We start from the raw sequence: 13,372 nt of genomic DNA, 5'->3' as shown, positions 1-13,372 counted from the left end.
CCTGACAATGCTGAGTTATTTAATAAGCTGAAGACAGAAGGATAACAAGATCATAGTCCTAAAGCCTTTCACAGCTGGCTCGAAAAGGCTTGGCTGAGAATTCTCCATTTTCAGGCTTCTGCTGCCAGGAGCTGTTGTGTTTCAATCTGGACAATGAATTCTCAGCTCCTGCAAGTTTCAGTGTCTGAAACTTTGGTTGCATGTCGATTAGCAGGTTCACTAGCAGCAGATTAACTTCTTTATTTCCCACAGCACTGCTTTGCTCAACATGTTCAGGTGCTGATCCAAGAGATTAAGAGATTGTGATCTTTGCCACTTGTTAATCAGAACAACCAGCTCCCTTTATACCTGCAGAACTCCTCTTTCCATGGGACATTTACAGGGGGGTGAGGTTAAATGTATGACAGCTGAGGCTACAAGAACATTTCCCATCAGGAAGTTCTGAACAGTTCTGGTCCTTTCCCATGCCCCATCCCTGGAAGTGTTCCAGGCCAGGCTGGATGGGGCTTGAAGCCACCTGGTCTAGTGGAAGGCATCCTTATGATGAGATGAGCTGTAAGATCCTGACCAACCTCCCAACCCAAACCAAAGCATTCCATAGTTCCATGTTCAGTTCTGTGTGTGCCCCTCACACAGCAGAGCTGCTCCTTCTGTGCTGTGTCCCCACAGCAGCTCCTGGGGCTCCCCTGGCAGCCTGGATGGCTCCAATACGAGGTGAGGAGTGCTCAGGTTGCAGATCCAGCTGGGAACACAGCCCTGCAATCCCTCTGCCAGAGGAATAAAATACAGCATTGGTACTCCTGGGAGCCCTCAAGTTTGGGGCTGGGGGAGTCAGCACATACATGAGAAGCTTTTAATGATCTATGTAATCCCTTCACATTAATTAATGTCACTCAGCATTATGGTGAAGAGTGAAAAGGCAACAAACAGCACAGTGATCACATTCCCTAAACTGGCTGCAGTAACCATTGCTGTGAACTCAGACCTTTAAACTTCTGCCAGAAGAGGAGAACAGTTACTCTTCTAAAAACCAAAAACAATCCAGGAATTCTTTCTGTAAGAGAAAAGCAAAGAGTGCTGCAACCCAGAGCAGAGACAGCCAACACTGCCTGAACTGGCAGCATGACCCTGTCACTGAATGTGTCAGCTGTGACCATCACAAGCACAAAGCTTACCAGGATGGAATATTTTGGAATTGTTTGTGTTCAGCACAGGGCTTCAGGTGTCAATACACAGCACTGGGGGGGTTATCACTGTGATAAGGAACAAGGTGCACTGTCTGCAGTTCTCAGGAGCTGCATCCTTGCATTAACAATCTGCTGCAGGAATTGGAACAGGATGGAACTTCCTGACACTGACACAGGAAACCAATGTCCTGCCTCTGCCAGCATCCCTCTCATTTGCAACTGAACCAACACACTTTGACATTTTCAACAGCTTTAAGCAGACCTGTTAGAGCTTTCCCAAAAGCTAGTTTGCAGTCTGAAACAGGAAATTTTCCAGGGCAGAAAATCCCTAGGGAAACAAAAAAAAATTTACTGGGCAAAACTCTGAGTGTTTGGTAAACTGTCTTCTGCAACTAAAAAATAAAGTAAAATCAAAACTTGATGGTGATCAAATTCAGCTGCTGAACCAAATAAGCCCGAGGAGCAGTGTTTGCCTGCCAGTGCATCCCAGCAGCCTTCCACTGCCACCTTGTGGGAGCAGGAGATGCTTGAGCAGCTCCAAGGAACAGGATCACAGATCAGCCCCAGCTGAATTATGCAAAATATCACCGAATATTAATAATGTATCAAAGATTTCCATTTCCTACTGAGCTCACACTGCAATTTCTTAGCCAGTGGCTTTGGTTCAATTTTCAATGTCTACTGTTCTCGGGTACAGAAAATTAAGCCTGCACAAAAACTTTTCAAATAGAAATGCCAGGGAGGTTACTTGGCTTCCTTGGCTCCTCCAACTGTCACATCCCCAGGTCAATACCGTGGAGCATAGAATTTAAATCAGACTAGCTGATTTAGTGCTGAATTAGCTCTCAGCTGTAGTGACACACAGGATCTCTACAAATATTTCAGGTGCATCCTTGGCTTTAATAGCCATTTTGAGCCCAGAGAAGTAGCTGAATTTGTCAAAGTTAGTAAAGCCCAGCCCCATGACAGCCAGGCAGTGGCACTGGGATGGCACTGGAGCCAGAAGGTGCCATTATTGCTGTTAGACTCGGGGTGAAGCAGGTGCAGCAGGGCAGTGGTTCCCATTAGTAAGCCAAGAGGAATAATTGCACACACACTGGGCATGGACAGGGCTGGGGAAAAGGCAGTTTTACCTGCTGCTTGCTCCACGCTGCCAAACTGCAGTTCTTTTACAATGCTTAGCTCAAGTGGTCTCTGCTTCCTTTCCTTGACCATCCCTGAAGGATCCTGCATGGATTCCTGCTTTTGTTAGCAGGCCAACCTACAGCCTGGGCTCCCCCGCTGAAAGCAAATGCCAAAATATCCACCCCCCTTCCCCTGAGGCCTGGCTGGATAAAGCCCTGCTGGCTGAGCATGCAGCACACACCTGCTCACCACCCCTACAGGAAACAGCACTGACCCCAGCCCACACCTCGACCTTACTGAAAATAAAAATGCAGCCTGAATTCTGATCCAGCAGCAGCAACCTCGCCTCTTCCCAACATGGACAATCCCAGGCCAGCAGAATTCCTGCCCTCCCACGTCATCTGCACCAGCAGCCTTTGAAAAAAGGGACAACTTTATCTGAAGGTGATTAAGTGCAGAGGCAGAGGCAGTGGCAGGGAAATGCTGTCACAGCAGGTGCTAGATGATCGTTCAGCTCTTCACAGCAGAGAGAAACCTCTTAACTTCTTGTTGTCCACTGTGTAGTGTGGACAGGAATCCTTCCCTTGCCTTGCAGCAGCTCCTTGCATGAGCATCCCACTGCTCTGCTTCCCCAGGGACCATTCCCAGGAGATTAAGACCACTCAGCTTTACATCAGTCAGTGATAAGGATTATAGAGTCAAATGCTATTAAAAATATGGCAGCAGTGAACTATTGCTCACAGCCCTTTCTGCCAGCTCCTCTCAAGTGAAATTTAAATACTCCTTGAATGCAAATCTCATAGTTTAACTTTCACAGAGGTCAGGGTCCTTTATTCCATCTGTCAGATCGTAAGGGTTAAGGGACATATCAGGTGATACATCCATGCTCTCCCTAGAGGAGAAACACTCAGAATGCCCACAGGACAAGAACCACGAGGTAAAAGACCTTGCCAAAAATTGTTCATCTAGCAGTACTGGTGGAGGAGGACTCAGTTATTAATATATTAATAATATATGCTACTATAATTAGCAGCTGGATCCTTAGAATGAAAAATAAATTCCTCTTGGGAGCGAAGCAGGAAACAGAAGTGTTTGTCAAACACAGTTACCTGGCATGTCAGTGAATTTCCTTCAGCTGAAAAGTATTTCTAGGGAAGACTTTAGAGGGCAAGAAGGCATGGCCTGAGCAGAGCCACCAGACCCAAAGCTGCCCAGAAAACAAGTCCACCTCACTCCTACTCTGGATTTGTCATGGAATGGTTTGGTTTGGAAGGGACCTTAAAGCTTATCTAGTTCCACCCCCTGCCATGGGCAGGGGCAGCTTCCACTCGACCAGGGTGTTCCAAGCCCTGTCCAGCCTGGCCTTGGACACTTCTAGGGATTGGGCAGTTATGTGAGAAACTGGCCAGAATAAATTAAAAAGTAAGAAAAGAGATGAGTTTCCTGTCTCTAAGAGCATGTTTGATGGCAAGTGCTGGAACCACCCTGCTGGAACCTTCCTGAGGAACAGGAAGAACACACACAACAGCAGAATTCAGTTGTATAAACATAGTGGTGGGGGGGTAAAAAAAAAGAATCCTAATTCTTGGCAAACCAGGAGAGATTTCAAATTCAAGAGTCCTTTCAAACTGGCCACATAACTGAGAGCACAGACTTGCCTTTCAGGAGTTCTCAGGCAAAGCATGTTTCACCCCACGTGCCAGCTGTGGGCTGCATGGTCACATTTCCAGCTGTTCTGGGACGTAAAAGTTCCATAAGAAGAGTATGAAAAGCTTCAGCCAGATCTCCCAGATTTTCTTTCCAGCACAGATATCTCATGGCTCAAGTGACATTCCAGTCACCTGAGTGGAATTCCAGCATGGCAGGACCTCCTGCAGCCCCTTTCTAAGCCCAGGGGACAGAGCTCTGAGCAGCCCAGGCCTGTGACACCAGGAATACTCTGCTGGGGGCTGCAGTGCAGGACCAGAGCCCTGCACTGAACGTGCACAGACAGGATGGAGAGAACTTGGGTAAGAAGCTTTTGGTGGCACTAGAGGCCGCTGTCACCCTGGATGAAGGTGGATAATCCAGCACTGGGCTCCAACCAACAGGAGCCCCCTTTCCCCACCATCTACAGGCACACAGCAGAAATGAGGAAGCTGTTAGTTCTGCCCTGGGAGGAGCCGGGTCTGTGTGAGGTACTGTAGGCACAACGTCCACACAGCTGAAATCCACCCTCAGCAGAGCCAGGGCTGTTTGAGTTCAGTGGACAAACACACTGACAATGGCAGACAATTTGCTTTTGGCAGGAGATCATCCAAATGGCCAGACCACACTGATCATCAGCAGCTCCAAAATTCCCAGAAAAAACCCAAAGGAAACTGCCTGGCACAAGCAGTGGCTGTGGGAGATGGCACATTTCCAGCTCACAGCATTAGCACACTGCAGTGCTGCAGAGGAGCACCGGGAGGCTGGGATGTGCAGCAGGACACACAGAACACGTGTGGCAGTGTCAAGAGGCTGGGATGTGCAGCAGGACACACAGAACACACATGGCAGTGTCAGGAGGCTGGGATGTGCAGCAGGACACACAGAACACACACATGGCAGTGTCAGGAGGCTGGGATGTGCAGCAGGACACACAGAACACACATGTGGCAGTGTCAGGAGGCTGGGATGTGCAGCAGGACACACAGAACACACATGTGGCAGTGTCAGGAGGCTGGGATGTGCAGCAGGACACATGGAAGGCTGGGATGTGCAGCAGGACACACAGAACACACATGGCAGCAGCTGGGCCCCAGCCCTGACCAGGCACAGCTGGCATCACGTGGCATCGCACGCCCCAAACAGATCTCTGCTCCACTGCCCCTCTGCTGTTTGTTCTTTCCCCCCCTTTGTAATTTACACCATTTTCCAGCATTTACTGGAGCCTGACCAATTCAGCTGGAAAACAAGGAGCAGGTGAATCACCATGGGTCAAACTGTGGTGGGACAGGGTAAGGCTTATCGGCCACCACAGGATGCAAACCAGCACTCCAGAGCACTATGCCAGTCGTTCATTCCCAGCCCTAAGCAGCCTCTTCTGCTTTAACCTTTTGGCTTCACACAGATAATTTTAAGGCCACAAGTTCGGAGATATCCCTGTGATCTAAAATTAGATGATCAGGCTGTTTATGTTTTTGTTGCTAAGAGCAAGCTGGTGCTTTGGAAACACCGAAGCAGCCCAAGCACTCCTGCAACAGCTGCCACTGGGAACTGAAATCCATACAGCACTGCCCTGACAACTGTTTGCCATTTGCCTTTTTATTTTACTGGAATGGGTCTCCTTCCCTAATAAGCTTTTCCTGTTTAGGTGACTTCTCCTGTCTCCCTGGGTCCATGTGTCCTAGCTCCAATGTGCAGGTAGCTCCCAGTCACTTTATCCCACTGTGAGGACATACATTCATCAGTAAGGTTTCCTCCCCCATGAGCACAATGTATAATTTCTGGGCTTTTTTCCTCTCAGTAGTTTCAAAGCATCAATTAAAGGTGGGAGGAATTTTCTGGTGTTTTCTCTTTACATTACCATAATTCACAGGAGATGGTTCTCTAATAAAAATGCAGGAGAATAAGAGATCTTCTGTATTATTTATAGAAACAGATTTGGCAGTAAATGCCAATGCAGTAATATTAACAGATGCTTTTTTGGACATCTACAAGTAACTATCCCAGTCCAGTTCTTTACCTGCAGACAGTGCCAGAAGTCTGGGGGGACTTTGAGCAGTCCACTTCTGCAGGGAAAAACCTGCTTCTGCAACTTGATTCTGGACTTGCTAAAATGGAGAGACCATTGTGAAAGGTCTTTAGTGAGAACTGAGAGCACAATACTCACTCTGTCCTCTTGCACAACCTCACTGGGCACTGGCAGTATCTTTTGGCAGCTCATCTCGATTCAATTGCAAATGACCCCAAGCCAAGGGACCTCCAACTATGCAACAGGAGCACACAGAGGCACTTCCAGAGCTAACCCAAATGTTTTCACACCAAAGATACCCTGCAGTGGCTAGTGCAAACTGTCCCTGCACACAAAGCTGATGAACGTGGCTCCTCATGAATGTTTTAATACCTTCCAAGTGCTCCCTGTGCAACCTCTGGGAAAAAAAATCCCAAGCAGCATTACAAGTTTGAGTATTTTCCAAGAGCACAGCCCACCTTGCTTGGACGTGCTGCAGGTGAAGCTGAGCAGCAGCTCAGCCCCACCACCTTTAGCCCTGTAAGCTGATAATTTCCATTATTGCTTTTGCCATCCTTCAGCCTCAGGCCATTTAAGATGTGTCAGAGCACTATCTGCACTCAGGAAAGGCTGTATTTCAATAAATCACTATGACAGTTTGGAAGAACCCAAGCACTGGGTACCCTGCACGAACTCACTGCTGGTCAGAAACACACGGTTCATCACTGCATTTTGTTTATTACTATTTGCTTTCACTGATGCCATTAGAAGAGACAGGTTTTGTAAAAGTTAACCTGTTTGCAGGAAGAATATACGGATCATTTCATACTCTGTAATTAATGCATAGGGTAGAGCTCCTTTGAAAAAAGCTCTGTCTCCCCAGGTTTGTATTTCCCCAGTCTGAAAATAGCACCATGTGATAAGAAAGAGATACCACCAGCTGGAGTCAGAGTCATTCCCACAGCTGCTACTGCTGGAACAGCCTCAGCTGCACATGGCATCTCCTACCTCTGGCCTTTCCAGTCAACCACAGCCACACCTGCTGCTGGAGTTCATCTCCTACTGTGTCACACACCTACATGCCCCAGGAATGTTTGTTTTCTCCCACTAACTGTAAAGGGAATCTGGGGGACCTGTGCAGCACAGACATCTCCATCAGGGCATACGTAAACACAGCTGAGCTGAATCAGAGGGACAGATTTTATCTCAGTGTATCTCAGTGCAATGTTCTTTTTAGGATGGAATTCATTTTACAGAACACACTGTGAGTGGACACACTCTGCTGTGTGTCCCTGCAAACACACTGGCATGGGCTGAGATTAGTACTGAAGAACAAGGCTGAGATACTGAAGAGACAAGTAGAAAATTATGAAACTAAATTTAACCTACAAGCCAGTGACGATTCAGTTCAAAATCTTCAGACAGAGTAGGGACAGCAGCCTGGGAACTTCATGGAACACCTAAAAACCAGTTCTTACACCCCCACCATCACCACCATGTGAGAGCTGCCCACGTGGAGGGCCAGCAGAGCCCAGTCCTCACTGACCTTCTGCGCTCCCTGGCCTCCTCAGCCGAGAGGTCCTTCCCCAGGCAGGCAGCCCCGGCATTCCCGGTGCCGTTGGCAGCGCCGAGCACAGCATGGTTTGTGATTACACCTAGAGGGGTGCTGCCACAGCTGCCCTCTGTGTTTTTCTCTACAGCAGAATCACTTTGTTGCCTGAAAGGGGCTCTGAAATAGAGAAGACATATGGAAAGCAAAGCAAGTGAACTCCAGTGCTGACCAAGCCCAACCTCCTCGACGGAGCATGGACGGTTCATCCTCCTCGCTTTACACTCATGTGTTTGTAGAGAACAGCCACAGTAAAATCCATTTTACAAAACTTGGAGAAGAATGAGCAGGAGGAATTAATAGCCTTCACATCCTTGTTAGTAGCAAAAATGATCAGAAAATGTACCTGGTGAAAAAGCAGAAGGAAGGAACTCCAAGAGCTTGTACACTGAGCACCCGAGGGCAGCCTGAGCACGCGCTGTGTCACAGGGACAGAGGGCACAAGGGACACACCGTGGGCTGTCACCTGCCTGCCAGCCACACCCACCACTGGGACTGTCCAACACCACCATCCTGGGATTGCTTATCATTGTGGAATTGCTTATCAGCACGTCCCATGTGGAAGCATACCTCCAATCCCTAATCCACTCCAGAACTTCCAACCCAAACGCTGACTTTTGGAGCATTGTCTCTGGGAGCCATTACCTGGTGCTGTGGCAGGCTGGAGCAGGAGTGTTCACACCGAGAGAGGTGGGGCAGCAAGAGACAGGATGCCACGGGGTGCCCGGGGAGGTAGATGAGCCAATGGCAGTGGGTGAGGTAGCTAGAGATGGACTGCGACTGGCTGAAATGTAGGGACTGCTCAGGTCACTACTTCTACCAAAGGAAGCACTGTAAAACATCACAAAATCACGTCCTTCAGAGCACAGTAAATACTCAACAGCACATCCCACAGCTGGGCTGGCAGCTGGGAAGGGAGCAGGCACCATAGGGCAGCAAAACGTGTGCAAGGAGATCAGAGAGCAGAGGAGCTGCTGCTGGTTGCCCACACAGGCCAGTGCCAGCAGAGCCCTGCTTAGCCAAGCCCAGCTCAGTTCCAGCAAGAGAATAATGGCGTGGGGGTGAGCTCGGGAGGATCAGGGAAGGAAAAAACCCTGCTGCAGTGAAAGCAGGGCATATGGAGCACCCTGTGCCCTGGGGAAAGGCAGCAGCAAGGATGAGGATGCTTAAAGCAGGAAGGGAGAGAGTGACAAAAGCTGGTCTGGCTGCATGACCCCTGAGGATGTCCAGGACTTCCAGTTTTAAGAACTTATTTCCAGTGGCTCAAAGTTTTGGCAAAGATGATCAGTTCAGACTTTAATTCTCTTTAAGACATGCTTGGCACAAACTGTATTTCTGGAAAATAGCCAGCACAGCTGTCCAAAAATATTCAAGAATGAGTAAGGGAAATAATATCTTGTCCGTTTAAAGCAAGCCCTGAAAACCAATCTTACTGAAAAGCTGTGTTTGTGTTCATATTTTGGAGAAGATGGAGGAGGAAAGAAAAAGGGCTCTTATACAAGGATGGACCTTATCACTTTTTCAAAGAAAATCCAGCCTAAGGGGAGAGAAAATCTGCCCTAATGGGACAGAAAATCCATTCTAGTGGGGAAAAGCTGCATATCTCTGAAAACAGAGTTGATGAAGTCTGGCAGAATCTCCTTCTCACACATGTCCAAGCCCTGCACACAAGCTGCTCACTGCCTGCACAGAGCAATCCAGTGGCTCCTAGGGCCCTGCCACACCTTTCCCAGCACCTGGCATGCCTGGTTGCTACTGGTCAGACTGGACTGTGTGAAGGATCAAAGGCTAGGAAGGCTGGAAGGCTGGCTGTCACTTTCTGCATCCTAATGGCTCCCAAGGCAGGGCACATGGACCAAAGTGGTTGCACAGGAATAAAAAGCTGACCTAGAGGAAAGAAGCAGGCTAGGACAGAGCTGCAGGTTTTAGGGAAAGCCAGGGAATGAAACTGGAAGTCAACTCTACAGTAAGAATCCAGAGAGCAGCCCAAGGCTGAAACAGCACTGGGCAGGGGCAGGAGCACAGGCAAGGACAGGAGGCCAGAGAAAGGATCCAGTCCTGTTCACCCAGGCACCCAATTTACAAGCCAGTTTTATATGCCAAGGCCCCCAGCAAGCCCAGCATGAGCAGCTGGTCCCTGGGGAGCCAAAGGACAAAAGAGCATCCTGGAAGGCCTCCACAGGGAGGAACCTCCCATTTGGGCTCCTCAGTTGATGGCTGCCTGCCATATCCAGGTCACACAGGAACAAGCAAGTCATTGTCACCAGGTAGCAACCTCTGCCAGACCCTAAAGAGAGTTTTCTCTGGAATGCTCCATGCCTGGAGCATGCAGGAGCAGGAAGTCCTGTTGGAAGCAAGTCCCTCCCTTCTTGGCTCTCTGCTCCAGAGGGAAAAGCCAAGGCCTGGAGATGGGCTGGGAGGAGGGTGGGAGTGGGAAGAGGGGCCCGGCTGGGGTGGGCGTGTGGAGCAAGGGCGGTGGAGCTGTGTAAATGAGTGTTGTGAGGAGAGGAGGGCAGTGCAGCCTGTGTCTGGGGAGGGAAGGAGAGGATCAGCAGGAGAAAAGGTGATGGCAGCCCTGGGGGAACAGAGTTGATGTGGCACCATCCTAGGAGAGCCCAAGGCAGAGAGGCTGGGGAACAAGGGTGGCTGCAAGAGAGAGAAGGAACTTGGTCAGGGAGGGAGGATGCAGGAGGGTCACCAAAAAAGCCCAGCTAAGGATTGTTTTTCAGAAGGGAAAGGCAGTGGGTGAGGAGGATGGAAGCAGCACCAGGTGCCTGGGAGAGCAGTGATGTGGGGGATAAGAGGAAAGGAGGAGGAAGAATGGAGGAAGAGGGCACAGGGATGGCACTGTGCCAGCTCCAACACACATGGGCAGAGAAATGTGGTGCTGGGGCACCAGGAACAGCCTCCTGCTCCAAAGGGAGCCAAGGCACTGCCCCCTCTGCAGGAATCCACCTCCCAGCCTGTCCCTTGCATGGGTGGCACTGCACAGTGTGAGGAGCACTCCAAGGCATTTACACCATTGTTCACATTTGATCTGAACTGGACCAGAAAATTGCAATATAAAGGTTAGCCAGGGAATCCTGTTAATTAACAGCTGAATCCATAGCAGTCTGTGAAAGGGAGGACTATGAAATTATGCTGAATAATTCAACGTCAGAAATAAAAAAAGGCACTGACACACTGCTCCTCATTCTCTAACATTATCACAACAGAACCATCAGGGAATGAGCAATGAAATGTAAAGCAACATTTCAAAGCAATTAAAAAAACCTCAACTTCTGACTTTAAGAAATACTTTAAAGGCATTAAAAACTTTTACTTAAGAACCTTCACACTCCTAAAAAGCTTCCACATGTGGTAATAAAAAAGGTTTGCACAAAGCACATAACTATTCTTTAAACACACTGCCATGGGGTATTGCAGAGATCAAACTAGGATTTGGGTATGGAAGTTGGCTGCAGTGGTGGCTATTAAGAACAATGGTTAAATATAACCCCTGGCTCCTCAATTCCTGATTGCTGGAAGCAAGGAGAGCGTGGGAGGTAGCAAACTGCTCTGAAGTTATCCTGGCTCTTGCAACTTCTCCTTCACAACCAAGCTGCTGTCAGCAACAGTCTGGGCTGCAGGGACTGCTGTCCTGGCTCACTGCAATGGCTTTTATGTCACCAGAACCAGCAAGGAGGTATTTACAGAAATGTGAAATGAAGGAGAAACAGTGTGGCTGAAGGATTTCATTCCAGTGTGAGCCCCTCCTGGGAGGCAGCACTTCTGGCTGATGTCAAAGGCAGGATGATGAACTAACCCAACCTGCTATGCCAGTTTTCCTCCACATCCTTTCATTTACAATCAAAGTGACCTGGATTTTTGAAGGCCAGTACACACTAAAATGGACACCAGAATATTAGAGCAGGGTTCTGTAGATTTCTGGGCCAGTGGCACACACAGAGAAAGCAGGACAACTGCCAGTACCACAGCAGAGAGAGCATCAATATATGCTTCAACTAAAGCTGAAGATCATTTGTAACATTGCTGGAAGTTATTTTATTCCCTTTTATTTAAAAAAAAGGGAAAAAAAAGAGAAAAACCCAGCTTTCCCCCCATCTTAAGATGATCTGCTGCTGCAATTCATTCTATGTTTGGGGTATCACATAAAGCACTTAAAGAACATAACTAAGGGTTAGAAGGGAAAGGAATTGTTTCCTGTGAGGGTGGTGAGGCCCTGGCACAGGGTGCCCAGAGAAGCTGTGGCTGCCTCGTGCCTGGAAGTGTCCAAGGCCAGGTTTGTGGAAGGTGTCCCTGCCCAGAGCAGGGGGTGGAAGGAGATGGGATTTAAGGTCCCTTCCAACCCAAACCAGTCTCTGATCTTTATGGAGATCAGTCAAATGCTGAGGCAAAGGGGAGCTGCAGATGTGTACAGTCATCCCCTCAGTGACATCCAAGCATGTCATATTCCCTTGAATTCTCCCTCTCTAAGAAGAAGCTTTCACCTTTTGGAGGTGGGTTGAGAGTTTTGCTAATACCTGGAAATGACAAAATGTTTATGTCTAACCAGGTTCCTTTCCTCATCTTAGGGGTGGATGTACAAAGCTAGAGAAATCAAAAGTTCAATACAATTGTATTCAATTTCTCCGTGCTCTCCTACAGAAAGCTATATGGGACAAAGATCTAATTGATCATGGTTTTACTGTTTGTATATGAAATGCAAACGCATTGATCTCTCCTTTAAAAGCACATTTATTCTTACCTGACAAAGCTATTCTCTGTACCTGCATGTGAACCAGTCATTCTCTTATGAAAGGGCAGAATTCAGCCTTTATAACAAAAACTCATTATTAGTGACCTCCCAATGCAGCCTAAACCTTCCCCACTCTCTGTACAGTTTAACCAAGGAAATACAGTACAACTGTGTGAGTGCAACACTAAATCTGGTGCAGGATTAGCTGGGATAAACCAGCAATGTTTGTAAGATTGCCTGGGGGTGACTGGGCTGTCCTTCAGCTCAGGGAGCAGCACAGGTGTACCAGCTGCAAGGGACAAAAGTTTTCCAATGTAATCAGCTGCAGCTTGTCAGACCAGCTTCAGAGAGAGACAAGCCATGGAGGCTGGGCTGTCATCACGTCCCAGGATAGCTGTGAAGTCACCAGAATGGAGCAGCAGAGCAGAAGCTCCTGCTTGAAGGGGCTGCTTCACCTTTTGTGGCAATGAATCCGTACGTGCTCGGCAACTGGCCACACACATCCTTGAGCACCACTTACCTCCACAGAAACACAGCACAAACACTGGAACAAACTGCCTCTTCCCAAGTCTCTCAAGCAGTTGTTCTGACTTCAGGACAGTTATTTAGTTCAGGGTGTAGAATCTCATGAAACTCAATCTAAAACCTTAGGCTATTGCTGCTGTTGTCCTTAAGCAGAAACACAATGGCTTTGCAGTGTGACATGTTTATTACAGGCTGTTCTGATGGTCTTCAGAATCAGCTGAAATAAAGGTGAGGTGCTGGCACTGCTGATCCTCCTGCTCACATGAGAACCCAGCAATGCACTGTTTGCTCACCAGAGCAGGGCATTGCTCCAGCTCACTCAGAGAGAGCCCTGAGGCGGCACCTCAAGGACACGGAGCTGTCCCTGCCTCCCACAGGGGTCCAGGACACTGCAGGTACAGGAGTTCTGCCTGGAATTGCATTCCTGCCTCTTCCTGGCTCCTTTACCAATAATCAGCCTCTACAACTTCACACACACTGTGAACAAGCTGCTT

At 48.5% G+C, this 13,372-nt stretch overlaps 1 protein-coding gene across 1 annotated transcript in view; it reads right to left on the bottom strand.

Annotated features, from left to right (window-relative positions):
• The window catches only part of PPP1R12B (protein phosphatase 1 regulatory subunit 12B), a 133,916-nt gene that overhangs the window by 60,105 nt on the left and 60,439 nt on the right, over nt 1-13,372 (bottom strand). Inside the window, exons 13-14 of the mRNA XM_030965587.1 lie at nt 8,261-8,446; nt 7,553-7,735 (exon numbers count right to left, since the gene is read on the bottom strand). Of these exons, the coding sequence (XP_030821447.1) occupies nt 7,553-7,735; nt 8,261-8,446 (369 nt within the window). The remainder of the gene's footprint in view (nt 1-7,552; nt 7,736-8,260; nt 8,447-13,372) is intronic.

This window comes from Camarhynchus parvulus, chromosome 26, assembly GCF_901933205.1.
Source record: "Camarhynchus parvulus chromosome 26, STF_HiC, whole genome shotgun sequence".
Taxonomy (NCBI): Eukaryota; Metazoa; Chordata; class Aves; order Passeriformes; family Thraupidae; genus Camarhynchus; species Camarhynchus parvulus.
The sequence above is the reverse complement of the archived record's forward strand: the minus strand, read 5'-3'. Positions and strand labels throughout refer to the sequence as shown.